Source organism: Monomorium pharaonis, chromosome 8 (genome assembly GCF_013373865.1).
Source record: "Monomorium pharaonis isolate MP-MQ-018 chromosome 8, ASM1337386v2, whole genome shotgun sequence".
NCBI classification, from domain to species: domain Eukaryota; kingdom Metazoa; phylum Arthropoda; class Insecta; order Hymenoptera; family Formicidae; genus Monomorium; species Monomorium pharaonis.
The window spans coordinates 11279169-11298639 of NC_050474.1; the positions used below are offsets into that span (position 1 = coordinate 11279169).

At 36.3% G+C, this 19471-nt stretch overlaps 2 protein-coding genes across 4 annotated transcripts in view; one reads left to right on the forward strand and one right to left on the reverse strand.

Annotated features, from left to right (window-relative positions):
• The window catches only part of LOC105832380 (gamma-secretase subunit Aph-1), a 79589-nt gene that overhangs the window by 19945 nt on the left and 40173 nt on the right, over positions 1 to 19471 (forward strand). The window contains exon 3 of one of the 2 annotated variants that reach the window (XM_036291440.1): positions 18110 to 18755. The exons of the other annotated variant lie outside the window; for it this stretch is intronic. Within the exon in view, the coding sequence (XP_036147333.1) occupies positions 18110 to 18354 (245 nt within the window). The 3' untranslated portion in view covers positions 18355 to 18755. Of the gene's footprint in view, positions 1 to 18109; positions 18756 to 19471 lie in introns of those variants that run through there. 2 annotated transcript variants of the gene reach the window in all.
• Positions 3590 to 19471, reverse strand: part of LOC105833033 (mediator of RNA polymerase II transcription subunit 17) — a 77092-nt gene continuing 61210 nt past the window's right edge. For both annotated transcript variants that reach the window (XM_036291439.1, XM_036291438.1), the window contains one exon: positions 3590 to 7397. In XM_036291439.1, coding sequence (XP_036147332.1) covers positions 7187 to 7397 — 211 coding nt within the window. In that variant the 3' untranslated portion in view covers positions 3590 to 7186. The remainder of the gene's footprint in view (positions 7398 to 19471) is intronic.

Genomic DNA, 19471 nt, shown 5'->3' on the forward strand with positions numbered 1-19471 from the left:
AGGAATTACTGTACAAAAAGAAAGACTACTTTATGAATTCTTTAAGAAGACACTATGTTATCTGGGTTGTTTCCACCATCTTGATTTGAAAAAAATGCTGCATGCCTTTTGAAAACTTAGACATATAGGACGCGATATATCCACGTTTCGGTGTTTTTCAAAAACTATAAATAATAGTAAATTAAAGATTTATGAAAAACAATTCGTGAAAAATTTTTCGATTTTTCGTTTAAAATGGAACTGTAACTTTTGAACAAATAGAATTTTCGAAATTTTCGAATTTTCTGACGACTGCATCTGAAAGAGCAACCCCGAAAACGTAAGAAATGACCTTCATACAATTCTTTTCTGTTTTAACATAAGAAATTATGGCGATGAAAATTGGATAGAAAGTGTCCATTTGGTTCTTAAAGGATTAAGTTGTGTAACTTCTGGAAAATTTTCTAAATCTATAAAAGAATTAATACATACAAAATCTTATTAATGGTGTGCACGGATGACTATATACATTATCGACTTCAATTAAATTTTAGGGGTAGTCTAATATCTCCTTAAAATAAGTTATGTTTAACATTTTTCTGCATATACATACATGATACAGTGGAACCCCGCGTTAGCGTACTCCGTGTTAGCGGAAACTATCCCCTCCATATGCACTCGGCCCACATGAGTAGCGTGTGTGGGGATAGCAATGCAGTCACGTAGTATGTAAGCAGTTACGACGTATTCTTAAAGATTTGTGCAAGATTTTAATCTGTAATTAATTCATTTAAGACTAAGAAATGGCTAATATTTTTTTTAATTTAAGAATTTATTATTTTGTTCACATGGTCATTAAAAATTGTCTCAAAAAATTGTTTCAAAATATTATTCGTGTAATATAAATAAAAAAATATTTTTATATAAATTTTTATTTAAAAAATTCACGCACATGTAAATAAAACAGCCAACACTAATTTAAAGTAAATTGTTTAAATGTAATCACATAAAAGGAACACCGATTGCAATCAAAGCTGGATTTCTAATTTGATAATATTTTATTTATAAATTATATGTTGGAAAATAATAATAAATTAGAAGTGTAGGGAATATAAAATATTCGGGAATATAATTTATTACAGAGGTACGAGATGTGAGTTTTTCGGATGGCTATAGATACGATTGACTTGATCTGAGACGCTCTGCTTGCAATTTTATGATTGAATACATTTAGTCTTAAGCGTAAATATTAACTGGTTAGATGGCAATACCGTTACGTCACTGAATTTCACGGAGTGGGAGTGAAACCAAGCGATAGGAGATAACCCCGCGTTAGCGGACTCAGAGCCCCAAACGGTCCGCTAACGCGGGGTTCCACTGTACACACAAATTACGTCCTAAAAATTGCTTAAAATAAATATTGTTTATTTCACACATTTCATAAATTCCCCAGACAGCACACAATATTTATGATAAATATTTATAAATATTTATTTCTATTTTTTCTAATATTATATGAGTATTTTATACATATTTTATATACATGAAGGAAAAATGTTTATTCAACATATTAAAATATAGACTAAATATTTTATACAATTTTTATAATATTTATAATAAATTTTTATGATCTGTCAGTTATTCATTTATTATTCAATTGTTTGTCCATTTATGTATTGTATGATTCGTGACTTGCGGCGGTAAGTGCATTGACCACAATGTTTCGTTGGAAATTTTTATCAATTTATACTTGAGAACGTCCTAATCAAGGTCGAAATGTTGTACTTGACAATGTAATCCATAATAAAATTGCCAGTTGGGTCGAATCTACCAAATTGGAAATATTTTATTTAATTTTTAGTTAAGAATATAAAATTAAAATTCGATTTGCTTATTATTTTGACTTTCCTTTGATATAATTTTGTAATGTTCTTTGAAGGAGTATAAATTCTTTTTTCGAGAACCTGTTAACGACTTCTTAAAAAAATTATAACAGTTTATTTTAAGATTATTATCAAGAAAATATCCTCTATTAAAAATAACTATTATTTGATAAAAGTAAAAAAAGTAAATTGAGTAATCGCTTCTTTAAGGGAATACTAAAGTGCCTGTCTAACTTGATCGGAATCGATAATGTAGGGTCATTCGTGCATATTATTAACAAGATTTTGTATGTATTTCAGATTCGGAAATCCTTTGCCAGAATTAGAGTATACGTATTAATATCATCATATGAACTAGATTTTATACCGAGAATAAACAAAATGCTTTTCAGACTGCTCTTTTTCTAACCTATATCTGAATTGTTCTTTTACAGAATTAAAGTACGCACTAAACTCTAGTGAAATACGGTCGATTTAATATCAAAAACAATAAAAATTAATTTTTGGTACGTAGAGCTGTCACTTGATGACAATATTTGCTTAGTATAGAAAATCTACGATATGTATGTACCAGATGGAACCGTACTTCTTTAGGGATAATATATACGGACAATATCGTGCAATTTAAATTAAGATTAAAAGTCTAGAAAAAGATTAGTTTTAATAAATTTTTATAACTGCAAATTCAGATATAGATTAGAAAAAAGCACTCTGAAAAACATTTTTTTTTATTCTCGGTATAAAATCCAATTCATATGATATTACGTGTACTTTAATTCTAGAAAAAATTTTCCGAATTTATAAAAAAAATACATACGAAATTTTGTTAGTGATATGCACGAATGACTACATCATCGATTCTGATCAAGTTTGACGGGCACTTTAGCATCCCCTTGTTCATATCCCTAGAGGAATACGGTTTCATTTTGTACATATATATCGTAGATTTTATATACTAAGCAAATATTGCCATTAAGTGACAGCTTTATGTACCAAAAATACATTTTTTTTGTTTTTGATATTAAATTGACCATATTCCCGTAGATTTTAGTGCGTATTTTAATTCTCTAAGTTTTGCGATTCTATAAAGTCAATTAAAAGATCAATTAAAGAAAATTTAATTAAAAAATTTCAGTAAAACAGACAACTTTAGGACCTCCTTAAACATTAAAATTGATTTTTTTGTGTATTACATATGTATGTATGCATACATACATATACAGCGATTGACAAAATTATTAGGGACACTGTTTATCTATATTTTCAATTTATAAGAAAATTAATAGCACCGTCTTTATAAATATTAAAATCTTGTTAAAATCTAAAATAAATGTTAAAATGTTTTTATACATTTTTGCCATCAAACACTTTAATGTCTGCTCCAGCATGATTGTTTACATTTCTGAATTTATTTGACCCATACAAATGAATGGAATTTCCACGGTCACTGTGAAGTTGGCATCGCAACTTTCTGCACCGCAAGTTTTCATGACAGTTCTACTTGCATCTCAAATAGTTCTCGAATTTCTGATAAGTTTCAGAAATAGTTCCGTTGATTTAGTTAAAAAAATGAAATTTAAAGTTATGAGGATCGCGGTGCGGTGCCAGCAGTCAAATTAAAAAATTGTTTAAATATATTTAATGTATGGAACTATTGCTAAAATCAGAAACTGTAAAACTATTGCGGGTGCGAGTAGAACTGTTTTTCAGGGAAAATTAGCACCTCATTTTTTTTTTTTTTTAATACTAAATTAACGGAACTATTTCTTAAACTTGTGCCAATTTCACAGTGATATTTCCACGCTGGCTGATGCCATACAGCCAAATCATAATACTACCGCTATCATATTTGATGATACATTTCTGATTATATGCTTCTCCAGCTCTATGATACACATATACGGCTCCCGTAGGCCTATTTTGTAACTCTTAACGACAGTGTCGGTATCGTTATATCGTCGTTGTGCACATATATATGATAAAAAAGTTGCGCAACGACAATATAACGATACCGAACTGTCGTTAAGAGTTACAGAATAGGCCTACAAGAGTGTCAAATAGCTATGAATAAAAAGAAAAAATTCATACATGCACAAGTAAACGTTTTTATATCGTGTACTTTTTCGTACTTTTGATTAAAAATATAATATTTAATTACTTATTACAACACTCTTAAATTCACCTGAATGTTGCTTTCATCAGACTATAATATTTAGTCCCAGTCTGATGCTGTCCAAATCCTGTATTTCTTTGCCCATGCAAGTCGCCTTTTTTTTATTTACCTCTGAGAGCCATGATTTTTTTCCAACCTTTATTGCTTTAACCCTAGCAGGAAAATTTCAACAAAATTCTAAGGGCCAGTTTCACAAACGTCGGTTAATTGCTAACGGGAGGTTAATAGATTTTCTGTCTCTCCTTAGATAATAATATAGAGAAAGATAGGTAGTCGATTAATCTCCCATTAGCAGTTAACCGACGGTTGTGAAACTGGCCCTAAAAAAACCATAAAAATTTACAAAAATGTTCCAATTCTAGCATTTTTCTAAGAATTTTTTAGTAGTTTTCTTAGAATTTTGTAAAACTTTCCGCCAGAAAATTCCTTTGTTGAGGCGTCTGTTAATGTTAAAGTTTTAGCACAAATAGTAATTTTATGGTGACTTTTAAAAGCAATAGTTAATTCTTTTGCCGTTTGACCACGATCTTTTAGAGCATTTTGCTTCAAATATCGATCTTCTCTGGCACTAGTCTTACGTTTTCTTCCTTTTCCAGATCTAGATTTAAGCTGCTTAGTTCTATCGTGGATTGAACTACCATGATTTGAGCATTTTTTGTTATTTGCATTTGAGATAGTCCTTTGGAATGCAACATAAGAATCTGAGCTTGTTTTGCAACACTCAATTCACGTTTTTTGGGCATATTTTGAAATTTTTAACAATAACTAGACAAAGAAGATTGGCAAGTAATGGTGAAATGGGAATAATCACGTCCGTAGTAACCAAAGTCGAAATGAAGAATTTTGTAAATATTGCCATGTCCTTAAGAAACTTTATATTTCACTTGTTCAAACCTTTTACAAGATTAGTCGTATAAAAACATAATTATGTAGAAAGCTTACGTTCATTCAATTTCAAGAATATTAAAAGAAATAAAGGTGCCTAATAATTTTGCCAATGGCTTTATATTTTTTTGCCGTTAAAAATTTTATTGTAAAAAGCAAGGAACTATCATAGCAAAAGGAGAGTCCAGTGCTACGCTGCCCGTACTTAGCCATTGCCACTTGTAATAATAACTTTTCCCGCGTGCCTAACAACTTCAAGTGCTGGGTAGCCGCATCTTGCCGCGCGCTTGCATTTAGAGGTAGAGCGAGTTAAACTATTAAACTATTAGCGAGAAAACTATTGGATATTTAAAAATTTATTTAAATTCGATATTGTACATTATTAGCTTTAAGTTTCTTCGCGTGATCAATAATATTTTTCATAAGGTTAACTGTCACCACACTTATTTGATTCATATGATAAATCTCCACGATGGTCGAGAAAGACATTTTTATCTCAACTTAAGATTGAAATTGTCAATAAAATAACATTTACATCCATTATTTATTCAATCCCCATTATTTGTTCAATTTATGCATCAAACTGCATCGAATTTTTTTCTAAAAAATTATAAAAAAAAAGAAATTAATAGAAAAATACATAGTATGTATACATAGTACATTAAAAAATTTAATGAGAACATTTTGAACTGTTTTTATAACAAATTTATTATGGATAAACAGAACTGATTTCTTAATGATATATTTGTTCAACAATTGATTGAACAAGTATTATTATCAAAGGTATTTAGAAGCACCACCATCCCTGAGTGTGCAAAGTTCTTGCCTTGTCACTCGTGATCTCAAAACTCTTTTCATTTGAAAACTATTATAGCCTAGACATTTTTGTATTAAAATTTTTGTCTTCAAAATTTTATTATGTTACGAAGTATTTATCAATAAATAATTTTAAAAAATGCACGCATGCACAAGGCACACAAAAATATTCCTAAACTGGCGCGAAATATATTAATGACAAATATTTTTTATAACATCTTAAGATAAAAATTCTAATACAAAAATGTTAAGGATATAATAGTTTTTAAATGGAAAGAATTTTAAGATCACAAACGACAGGGCAAGAATTTTGTCATGACTGCTTTTTTTTGTCTGTGATTAATTACGATAACTATGTACATTTTATATATGCATATATACAGGAAGTCTGAAAATCTTTGACATAGCGCTTGCATGGAGGAAACGGACCAAACTGAGTAGAAAAGTCCTCTACCATTTTCCAATTGTCGCAATAATTAACGAGTTATTAGTTAAAAAGGAATAGCCATTTTACCCGGTCTATCGTCGAATACCGGCAAGTTCGCGGCAGCGCGAGGCGAGATAAAATCGTCCAGCAAGACGGGCATCTGCCGTCGCTAGGAAGTTGTTTACAAGCATCTTGCTGGGCGGTTTTATTTCGCCTCGCGCTGCCGCGCACTTTTCAGTATTCAGTGGTAGGCCGGGCAAAATTCCTTCTTAATAACTTGTTAATTATTGCGACAATTGCAAAATGGTACAGAACTTTTCTACTCAGTTTGGTCCGTTCTATGCAAGCGCTATATCAAAAATTTTCAGACTCCCTGTATAATAAAAATGTTATATATGTAACATTTTTATTGGTCAAATATTTAATTTATCATTATTATTTATACATAAGTTTTGAATTCTGTAAAGCTAATTCGGAGAATTTTGTATTCTGTAATGTCGGTAATTTCGTTACTTTAAGATTCCTTTAAGAGTCACAAAACAGACTTGTAAATCATAATTGTTAAAATTAAATTTTAATAGCAGTAAGAATGTCAGAGAACATAAGGAATTAGATTTGTACAAAGTTTTTTTGTTTCTTGATAAATTCAAAAGACACTTTATCATTAAATCATCTTGTATTTCCTAAATAAACTATTTTAAAACCAAAATTGATTCTATTTTGGAAAAAATCCCATTCCGCTTGCCGATACAATTGAATTTTTATATATATTTCTTATCGGGACAGAGATTTTCTGTATTTCTTCAGCTTAACTCTCCTTTTCCCATTATTTATCATTAACACGTACATAGAATAAAGATGCGTATGATCAATGTAGAACAAAAAGTTTTTTTACTCTAAATTGAGTATGTAGTAACAGCAATTTTATTTCTTTAGTAGAATATAAGCAAAGATCAAAGATATAGAAAAATATAGAGAATCTTTTTAGTCCCAAATAAAAGAAATGTATGAAAGTTTGCAATTTTAAGAACTTGTCAGAGAAGCCATAAGTAGCTCCATTTTGTTGAGAAAGTTCTTTCCTTCCATCTTGTCCCATCTGACTTCTTTAAAAGAGCCCCCTAGATTCTCCCATTTCCTCTCTCGGACAAGCTGCCCAGGGAAGAAATCCTTCCGAGGAGAGTGAGCAATGGCGACTTGTACACCCGTTTGCGGCTCGCACCGTACAGCTATCATTCTACAAACATAATTAAATAGCTAGCATAACTAAATACCAAACTAATGCGCATTTAATCTTTCTTTTTTATCATAAAAGATTTGAAGTATCCTGGGTCATGAGTGAATATTAATCACGTGCCATTTTATAGATAAATGTTGTGTACATCATCAGAAAAAAGTTATGATCTGTTCAGTTACCAGCATTAAGATAAATCGCTCAATTAGCAGATATCCTCAAGACTGAAAATCCAATCTTAAACGTTTATATATATGAATTATTAATTACACAGGGCCACATTTAATTTAGGCATAAAACTGGTATCGGACCAGGTTTCTTAGATGTTTTTTGATCGCTGAACACGTTTCCTCCCTTAGTTTTGCTCTATCATCTAATTTTCTCAAAATCCTGACGTGATAGAGCAAAACTAAAGATGGAAGCAAAACTAAAGGTGGAACTAAAGGTTCAGCGACTCAAAAAACATAAGAAATCTGGTCCGATACCAGTTTTATGGCTAAGTCAAATGTGGTCCTGTGTTGGTAATATTATATCAACTACAGTATTATGAAGAGTTTTCTATAAAAACCAAACGAGTACTTTTTTGAATTTAAGTTATTGCGCCAAGTCATTTTCTATCAATTTTATTCTATCAACATGTGACGATAGAGTATCGTCACGACAGCGGCGGGGTCAAGGTCGAGTTTGCGGCTACCTTCGCCGCCGTCGTCCACGCGGTCCTCGCCGCAGCGGTCCCGCGACTATCCCCACCATCGCCATCACCTACTCCGGCGTGCCGGGTGGGGATGTCGCGCCGTATATAAAGGCCGGCCGTTAACCGAGGGAGGTTACCAGTCTCGTTCAGATTTCGGTTCAACTCCTATTCGAATCAGGGCATGCTGTGACTCCACCGACGTACTTAGCGATTTCCTTCTGGAGACGAGAGTGTACTCTCCTTCCGTTGAGCGTCCTCGGCTTTCTCACCTTCCGGAGACGAGAGCGTACTCTCTTCCCACCGAGCGTTTTCGGTCTTTCGGACGGAGTACTTTACCTCTGCCGAGCGTACTCGACAAAGTGTTTCCCTGCATAGTGAAAGCAATAGCGCCGTCGGGAAGGCTTCGACCACTGGCGGACAGGGCGTACTTCGTCTCCGTTGGGTAAATCGACCTAGATCCATTCGGACAATCGTTTGGAGAGTGTTCTCCCTTTATCTACGCGCCGTAGTAATTTGAATCCGTAAATTGGAAAGATCTGTTGAGCTGGAGATCCTACTTCCACCCTCACAATATGGATTTAGAAAGGGCCGCTCCTGTGAAAACTATCTCTTTTAAACTTAGACACTTACAGATCATTCTTAAAGAACGAATTGTTAGGGGCACTTTTTCTGGATATTAAAGGCGCATATGACAACATATTACCTCAATTATTATTCAAATATATTAATGATTTTAGAATTCCGGATGGTTACAAACAATTCTTCCTTGACTTTCTCAGCCCGAGAGTCGTGGATTTTTATGAATCGGGCCTTTTTAAGCGCCTTGCACTCTTTCCAAAGGCCTTCCTCAAGGCTTAGTTCTGAGTCCCCTTCTCTTCAATTTGTATATTAAGGATTGTTTGTCTCATATTCACCATAATAGCTCCTCTCTAGAGTTTGCTGATGATTTCGTTATATATTCTATCAATAAGGACTATAGGATATTTTTGAATAATTTAGAAAAAACTTTTCACCCTTTCGACATGGTTTGAATAAATCAATTTAAACTTATCAATCGATAAAACACAGTTCATTATTTTTAATAAGAAAAAATCCCTCTCTCTTCCAGACACAGTATTTTTCAAGGACACTTCTATTAAACTTAATCACCAAATTAAATACCTAGGATTGACTATGGATTCAGGCCTGAGATGGACCGCCCGTCTTGGGGGAGCTCAAATCTAAACTTAGTAAATTTTTAAACATCCTTAAATGGATTGCTCATCTTGGGGCATCAATTCTATTAATTGCTTAAACTTCGTTAATGCTACCATAAGGGCCCAAATAGAGTGGAGCTCTTTTTGGTACGTTAACGCTTCTGACACTAGGTTTTCTAACCTGGAAAGAACTCTGTGTATGACATATAAAATTGCTTTGGGACTATCTCGATTTACTCCTAACCGTATTACATGGAATTATAGTTGTCAACATTCATTGAGAAGAATTGTTCAATCGTGTGACAAATTCATCTGTAAAACCATTCAATTAAATAAGCCATTTAATGAAAACCATTCAATTAAAATTCTTTAATTAATAAGTTGAAAAATTTGATATCTCTTATTCAGTCTCGTAAATCTGCTTCTAGAAATGTCCCTTTTATTACCAAAAGATGGCCTGTTATTTATAGTTTTAATAACGATTTATATATCTGGGATCTTCATCCATCTCTTTCTTACCCTTTAGATTTGAATCAGGTATCCATTAACATTGACAAGATTTCGAACCCACTGGCCCTTGCTAGTGGGAATCCGAATGTTTCTTTTCAGAGCTTGTCTGGCCTTAAGTCCCCAAATGAATTAAGAATATACACTGATGGCTCTCGTACGTTCAATGGAAATGATCCCTCCAGAGTGGCTTGTGCTATCTGGATTCCTAATTTGGGTCTGACCCTCAAATTTAAGTTAAGTAATCTTACAAACTCTTTTGCAGCGGAGGCATTTGCTCTTTTGAAAACCATTGAATTTGTTATTCACAGCAATTTTACTCATGCAAATATTTGTTCCGATTCTTTGAGTTGCCTCTCCGCTCTTGAACTTAGAGATTTTTGCCCGTTTTCTCTGTTTTTTAATACATCAGGGATATCAAGGTCAAACTCTTACAATCTGAATCTTTGTACAAGTCCATTAGGTTTACATGGTGCTCTGCCCACAAGGGTATTTGGGAAACGAAACAGTTGACAGAACTGCTAAAGAGGCCTCCTCTTTAACAAATCCACCCTCAAACAAGGTTGACTTTAAACAGGCCCTAACATCACTAAAAGAATATTACATTTCTACTGACTTAGATTTCTTATCAAAAATTAATATCAATACTAGCAATAATTACATAAATTCTCTTTCGGATATAAACATTTTATTTAAAAAAAGTGTAAATTTAAAAGAAAGGAGATCTCTTTGCTCAACAGAGTTATCACAGGTTACGCTTTTACCAAGAGTTTTCTGTTCAAGATCGGGATGATTCTTCGTTGTGTGAATGCAGCTTAGCAGAGCAAGATTTGACCCATATTTTCTGGTCTTGTCCGCTGTTGCACGCCAGTAGATTAATTTTTGACACCCTTATTTAACATAGCTTGCACACTCCTTTATCAATGAATTGCTTACTTTCTAACATTAACAAAAATATTGCTAAGTTAATTATCAAATTTATTATAGATAACCAATTGAATCTCTGACTATTTCAATATATTTATATGGTCGAATTCTACTTTTCTTAATTTTCGCCATTACTGACGGCAAGATTAATCTGATCTGTGAATTATATTTAACTTTGTCATATCAAGTTATTTATTAAGATCTGGGAATTTGCTATGATACGCAAAGACTGACCTCCCAGGGGTCAGTTCGGGGTTTTGTTACCCTTTAACGTGTGGTATTGTGACCCTCTACTTGGGTCGGATATCAAACAGGGGTCTTTTAAGAAGAAGAATCGAGAGTTCGGGCGAGACACGAAGCGAGACAGACGTGCGTGAACGAAGAGCTTGATCTCCGGGTCATTATAACGCGTGATCGAACTTGTAGGGCAACCGCAAGTATAAAAATCGATAGCAAAGCGCGAACAAAGGAACTGGCGACCCGTTATACGAATATTCCGTCTAATAAATTGCCGATTAACGCGATTCCGTTATTAATGAAACGCGAGGCAAACCCGAAACGCTAACGCGTAGGTCCCAGCGACAGGGACTTGTAACGAAACGCAAACGAAGCGAAGCGAGAAGGCGAGAACCGAGGTGAAATGCGAGTGAGTGAACGAGTGAGTGAGAGTGTGTAAGTGCAAGCGAGGAAGAGTGATGTAAATACTGTTTAGAGAATATACGTTGTTATAAAATGGAAAAGCATAGTGAATTCTATCTTCTGGTGACGTATCTCGTTCCCACGACATCTCCATTCGCGGCGCTGACGTACCTGAAGGCGAACTTCAAAGCGCGATACATTCGACGCCGATACGAGCATCAATATTCAAACCTCCGCAGACAGGAAGGAGGGAAGCTACCTTGGCGGGGGAATGGAAAAACCGACCTGGTAACCTGGTGTAGATGGTAAGTCCTAGCGCGAGATTTCCGATGAAATCCGAAGAAAATACGGGCGTATAAGCATTATCCGACTTTGTCCGGCTACAAACTAACCTAACCTAACCTTGAAACCGACGGAAAAGCCGGTCACCCACGAGCGACGCGACCGAATCTGTGCCGCAAAGAAATCGAGAGCGATCGACGCGAGCGCGAACCGAGCGAACTCGCGACTATGGGCCATAAGACCCATAGTTTCCCGTAACTACGGAAGTTACGGCAAAATTACGGTAAATTACTGCGACTACTCCCACCCCGGACATGCGCAAAACGCACCAGTGGAAACGGGGAGGAGAGAGCCGACGAGAGCGAACTCGGGCGAGGAAGGGCGTTCGAGGAATTCTCTCGGAACCGTCGTAACGAATAGACGTGTTGCAAAAACCGAGACCTCCGCAATTTTCTAACGAAATTCCCGGATCCGCGTAGAGTATGAGCGCGCGTGCGGCAGATACGTGATAATACCGACGCCATCGCAAATCCAAACGCGAGGTAAAAGGCAGCGTGCGTGTACCGACGCGGCGACGACGTTACATACGAACCCGAACGCGAGTATTCCGGAAGAAGTGTGCGCGTCACCGCGACGCGACGGCCGCAGCTGGCTCTGTATCGAAACGCAAGTGAGCGATAACGCAGAGTAAGAGCGAACGCCTTGTTGAGTCGAGCAGCGCACACGTCATATCGCGACCCGACCTAATTAACGAGAGCGAGCGGATGAGTGGGCGAGTGCTGGAGAGTGCGCAAGTGAGAACTCTTGTTATCTTTGTAAAAAAAATCAAATAAAACTCTCGTTGAAGTGAGCTTGACCAGTGTCACCGAAATTATTTCCACGAGGCGCCCCCACCGACGTCCCGTTCATCCCGACCACCATTCCGCAATCACCGGATCAGCGGCGATAAAACGCATAGCATTGACCTTGGCGGTTACGAAGGTTCCCAGTGAACACAGTAATATAGCAGCAGTGTAACAGCAATGTAACCGAATATAACAGGTTACGTTACTCTGAAATTACACGTAACTTACATGTAAGTTACAATTTCCGACTCAGCAATATAACATATTATAAGTACATGTTATCTAACCGTTACACAACAGTTACAAAGAAAAATAAAATAAAATAAAAATTTCATTTTTTTTAAATTATTTTTATCAACAGCACATACTACATTTAGAATAAATTTTTATTAATTAATTAAATTTAAATTATGTAATTTTTTATTTTAATCTTACTTGCCGCTGCTAGGTTTGAACCCGGGACCTTAGGATGACGAACCTTGTACTCTATCTGCTACGCCAATTTGACTCATCGATATGGGTACTTGTTATTGTCTACATATACTTATATGTTATAAACTGACGCAACTATATTATTTTTTATAAAAATAAATAGCACTAATTTATTTACTTATTAATTTCATTGTTAAATTTATCTTTTTCCATAACCTTAATAATTTGATGGAAATTGCGATCTATTTAGCACTAATCTTTGAAGCGTTCAAATGATTAATTAAATGGTTAACTATATAGATCGTAATTCTAAGAAAAATTGAATAGTATACATTTATTATTCTGTTTTTGTTCAGCACATGATAAATTTCGATTTTGTGCATTTTTTGTGCGCAGTAATTGTAGACAAACTGTTATTTTTAAAAACATTATTTTTAAAATAATTTTTTTTATTATCAAATAAATCTATCATTCAGGATGTTATAATGTTGTCGTTCCGTAATAACATCGATACGAACGTGTTATGTTACGATTATACAATTTTTGTTGAATAACTGTAACGCTAAAACGATGTATAACAGCTATATCACTTGCGTATAACAAATATTACGTAACAGGTTATTTCCATGTCATATAGCACCTACATATCACAAGAATAACAATGTTAAATTACTTGTAAATTCCATGTTATATTGCCGTTATAAAATGTGTTCACTGGGTTAAACCGGCCTGGCAACCGTGAGCAGAGCGGACGAGACCACCTGGGAATCGAACGACCGGCAGCAACGGCAAGTCACCACTAGTTACGGTAAGACGTAACAAATTCCCCAAGTTTCCCGGCAATTCCGCGACATACGCGGTCCGTCCACTCACAACCTAACCTAACCTAAGCTTGCAACCAATGTCTTCTACGTTAGCGCATAAAACCCGAATAACGATGTATTCGCATAATACAGATGAGATAACCGAAAAACTAACGACCGAACGAAGATTAGACGCGGATAAAACACGGAATCGAGAAAAGAAACTACGCGAAGTAACCGAAAAGCCCGAAAACCAGAAAATTGACCGTATCTGTCACTTTTAACCGTAGTTGACACCGTAGTTTGAACGCGCGCTAACAGATGGCGCGACCACCGAAGCAAGTACGGTTGATCGGCGAACAAGCGTAGGGAGCGCCGAAAGATGGTAACATGTACAAGGAAAAGTTCAAAATAATGACCCTGACAGCATATATCAAGGTCATGAAATCGGTGAGGTCGCCCTTACTGTGCATAATTACCATACTTTTTATTTACATATATTTATTATTATATGTATAATCTTTTATAATTAATATGTATAATTAATTATACATAACACAGGCACACAAAAAAAAATGGTTGGTCCGGCGGCCCAGACTAGTCAATCCTTATATATTTTGACCCGTGAATCTAAATCCAAGGTCAGAATTGCAAGGTTAGCTCGCATTTCCTAACCTCAAAAAAAATTTTTTTTTAATGTTGGTCCGGTGGACCAGACTAGTCTATTCTTATGTATTTTGACCCGCTGAATCCAAATCAAAGATCAAAATTGCTGAATTGGCTCATTTTTTCCTAACCTCAAAAAAAATTTTTGTTTAATGTTAGTCCGGCGAAACAGACTAGTCTATTTTTATATATTTTGACTCACTAAATCGAAATTCAAGGTCAGAATTGCTAAATTGGCTTTTTTTAACCTCAAAAAAAACGCCTTGTAAAAGCAGTTTGGGTCACAAATGTATAACCCAGAGCGTGCGTAACTACATTACCTGAGGAAAATTCAATACGTATGACAAGTCTAAGCTTCTGTGAATAAATAACGTAGAAACTTTACTCCCTTTTTCTATTATATCAAAGTCTTTTATTCTCGAAGGTTCTGTGCAATGGCTTTCTCTTACATTTCTTCCCTTTCACAGAGATATCACGTTTGAGCGTCCAGCAGAAATCAACCATTATATTCACATGCCACTTGCCTTGATATCGATACTCCATCTCCTTGATGTCCTGATGAAATCTTTCTCCCTGTTCTTCACTATAATCACTTAGATTTCTAGGAAGTAGTCGATATGGAAATCCAAGAAATGCAACTTAAAAGATTCATTAAGCAACCTAGTTTTCTATAATTTTCCATCATTTCCGCCACCCTTTTTCTGTAATGACCTTTGTGATTTCCTAGAAAATTTTCTATGACACTTTTGAAACTCAGCCATGCTGCTCTTTCGTCTTCATTCATATTGGTGACAAATTGTCGTCTCTCAATATTTTACGTATTTGAGGTCTATCGAAATTTCCCACAATTTTGCACCAAAGATGTTGGAAAATTTTTCTTATAAATACTGGTAGCATTCACCTTTCTTATTCAGAGGTTTCATCCATTGTTTCATGAGTCCTAATTTGATATAAAGAGGTGAAAGAAAAACTTTTAAAGGCTCAACTAACGGTTCATTTATGATGTTTTTAAACCTAGGTTGCAAAGACGTCCTTGTCGGCCATTCTTTTCTCATGTAATGGTTCGTTCGATCTCTACTATCCCATTCACATGAAAAGCACAGATTTTTTGTGTAACCTAATTGTTGACCCAATAATATGGTGAGAATTTTCAGATCCTCACAAATTTGCCGTCTATGTTCTGTGTATTTAATTTTTTCAAGAACTGTTTTCAGGTTTGTGTACTCTTCTTTTATCATTACCGAGTGCGCTACAGGAATGGAAGCATATACATTAGTAATGTACAGGAACACTGTACATTGTTGCTGTACATTACAATACACTGTTTTCAAGCTTCTCTTAGAAGAATCGATGAATAGTCTCCACTTATCAGACTTTAGCATCCAGATTTCAGTTTATTCATTAATCCAAACCTTCGAGAATAAAAGTTATATATAATAGAAAAAGGGAGTGAATTTTCTACGTTATTTATTCACAGAAGCTCAGACTTGCCATACCTATTAAATTTTCCCCAAGTAATGTGGTTACGCAAACTTGCACACTCTAGATTATACATTTGTGACCCAAACTGCTTTTACAAGGTATTTTTTTGAGATTAGAAAAAATGAGCCAATTCAGCAATTCTGGCCTTGAATTTCGATTCAGCGGATCAAAATACATAAAAATAGATTAGTTTGGTCCGCCGCACAGTGGATCGAAAGATAGTAAAGTGCGGACATCGTTGTTTTGGAAACGATATACAACAACAAACGCTTTTAATTGTAAATATTATATGTAATTACAAAATGTATTTTTAAATGTATTCTGATGATTAAAATAATTATTGCTCGCATTATTATATTAAACAATAAACTTTAGCAACAATTTTTGTATGGGCTGCTACCGCCATTAGCATTACCCGATATGCACCACAGGGAGTCGGATTTTGCATATTGTGTGCGTGTGCGTGCGTGTATGTTATGTGTATATGTGCGTGTACGTTTATATTAAAAGTTCCAATGTTTCGGGAAGCAAATCTTGTTCCTTTTTACATGTTTTCGTTCTTAAATTAAAAATTAAGGGATCCGATAAAATTAATAATTGATGTAAAACGTCTTTATTCGTGGCTGTTATACAAATTTTACGTGAATGTTGCCTCCTATATTCTCGAAATTCTTTATTACGCGCCTCACTTGCTCACAGACGCACGCACGCACGAACGCACACACGCACACAGAGACATGTCGCATACACACTCACAAAATGCAATATTACTCCTATGGCGCAACATCCCTTTGGCTTATGTCGGATAATTTTTTGACTTATTTTGTAAAGTAGCAGATAGTAGCAGCTAAAATTAATGAATTTATAAAATAGATTATGCCCTTAATCCATTACTTCCAGCCAAAGTTCAAGATATTATAAGACTTTCTGTTATCGTTAAAAAAAAGTTCACATTTTAGGATTTTCATTATGACATTGTAAAAACGATTGCCAAACGTTAAACAATACCATTCATTAATTGAGATACAAAGTTTTTTCAAGCTAACAAAGATCCTATAAATTGGAAAAAAGTTGATATCACAATATTTAAAGTGGTATGAAATATACTAGCTTGAAATTAGACAAAAATCCGTCTTTGTATAAATCATGATATTCGAGGTTATTTTTCATATGAATCTGATAACAATTTTGAAAATAATGATGATATAATAATTCTATAACCTTTTTACTAATTAAATTTGCTGTTAGGGACTTTATGTAAACAAATTTTTTGGGAGGAGTCTATGTCCGCATTTTAACGTTGTTCGATCCACTGTGCGCCGGACCAACATTTAAAAAAAAAATTTTTTTGAGGTTAGAAAAAAATGCAATTCATTAATTCTGACATTGAATTTGGATTCAGTGGATTAAAATACATAAGGATAAACTAGTCTGGTCCGTCGTACCAACATTAAAAAAAAAAATTGTTTCTGAGATTAATAAAAAATGAGCCAATTCAGCAATTCTGACCTTGGATTTGTATTTAGCGGGTCAAAATACATAGGGAAATTAGTCCGGTCCACCGGACCAACATTTAAAAGTTTCTTTTTGAGGTTAGGAAATATGAGCTAACTTTGCAATTCTGACCTTGGATTCGGATTCAGCGAGTTAAAATACATAAGGATTAACTAGTCTGGTCCGCCCATAGAGCTTGTATTAACGGAGGGAGGGGCCATTGCTATATGCCGGAGTCCGCGCGGGGAGAATCGACAGAAACATAAATATATTCTCGTATATTCTGTCTCTTTTCGTGTTGGACTTTTCCCCACCACTCCGTTTTCTAGAATGAAAAAAGCGCACATACGAGCGGTACGACAGGTACGAGTCTACCTACTTGGTGCCTACTTGGGCCTCGGGCTGTTACAATTAGTACAAAAAATTTTTACATACGAAAGTAATACTGTGCATTTATTAATTGGCATGCATCTTTTAGATTCTAAATTATGTACCACTTAATGAATATACAGTGTGTGACGTGACAGCCGCAGGCTGCTGTCCGTCACAAGGCCCTGAGGGCCCTTACGCATTAACATCACGCAGCGGACGCAAAAGCGTGTTATCTTGTACTTTTGTGTGTGTGACGTCCCGCGTGTTGTCCGTTCAATTAATTGTTAAGATTTTTGCGAGCGCTGTACCGCGGGTGCGGCGGAGATCGGTGGCTCTGAAGATCTCGTTGTAATTATCGAACGTCTCGTCTCGACAGAGAACCTTCCCGGAGGTCGCAGAGTGAATGGACATAGAGGGAGTAAAAGAAGACCCTTTCTAAGCGGGGGTCCGCAGGTAATGCCGCCCTTATCTTGCTTATCGTTTGTGCCATTTGAGAATTTCGATACTGCCGCCGAATCACGCTTTCAGGATCCAGCGACGGCGCGAAGCCGGCATCCCGACGGGGCGACTGCAGACCCGATACCGCAGGAAGTCCGGCGAAAGGATCGCGACAGCTTATGATCAGCCAACGCCCCGTCGAGGAGGAAATAACGCCCTGGTGGCGGAGGATGCGCGGCAAGGGGAGAAGAGATGGCCGCGGAAGGAGGCGCCAGGATTCTCGTGCCCGGGGCCCCTAATTATCGACCGCCGTGCTTGGATCGATCAGCCAGCGACAGCGTGGGCACCGCGCTCTGCGCGAAAATCGATTTTCGCAAAATCAGCCAATAAGGGCCCGGAATGTCGGGGGCAAGGTGGGGCGCGCCGCCGAGCGGCTCCCGCGAGATCCAGGATTTCTCACTCGTGCTGCGGACGTAATCGAAAATACTGTGCGTGTGTTCCGAAGTCCCGAGCCAAGGCCCGTAAGAGAGGACGCAGGAGCCGAGATCATCCCGACCCGGAGGAGGCGAACGAGAGGCGACGTGGTGAGACGAGCGTCACAGTATTGTAAAGCCACCGATTTCGCGGATTGGGCGAGCCGCGGGAAAGTCGCGTAATTATCGTTGTATTTTCCGACGTACTGAGTGGGGCCACGAGCTCGCGGATTTATCGGAGCACCGTTGTCTCGCCCGATCACGCCCGCCCGCGTGATTTCGCTCCGTGCTGTGCATTTCGTATTATCATCGCATTGTGTGTGCGTCCCGATCCGCAGCCGAGTCAATCGTTACTTCGTCCGGTCGTCGTGTCACGGGTTATTCCCGTGTTGTAAATTGCCGCGCCTTGATAAATTATCGTTAGTACTGTGTAATTTGGTCGATCGCATTGATGTCGCGAGCCCTTCGGTAATTGCGCTCTGATAATACTCGATGTAATCGTCTCGAACCGCCTGGTTGGCGAGTGAATAATAACACAGGCACACAAAAAAAAAAAGTGGTTGGTCCGGCGGACTAGACTAGTCAATCCTTATGTATTTTGACCTGCTGAATCCGAATCCAAGGTCAGAATTACAAAGTTAGCTCGCATTTCCTAACCTAAAAAAATTTTTTTTGAGGTTAGGAAAAAATAAGCTAATTCAGCAATTCTGACTTTGGATTTGGATTCAGCGGGTCAAAATACATAAGAATAAACTAGTCTGGTTTGCCGAACCAACATTAAAAAAAAAATTTTTTTTAGGTTAGGAAATGCGAGCTAACTTTGCAAT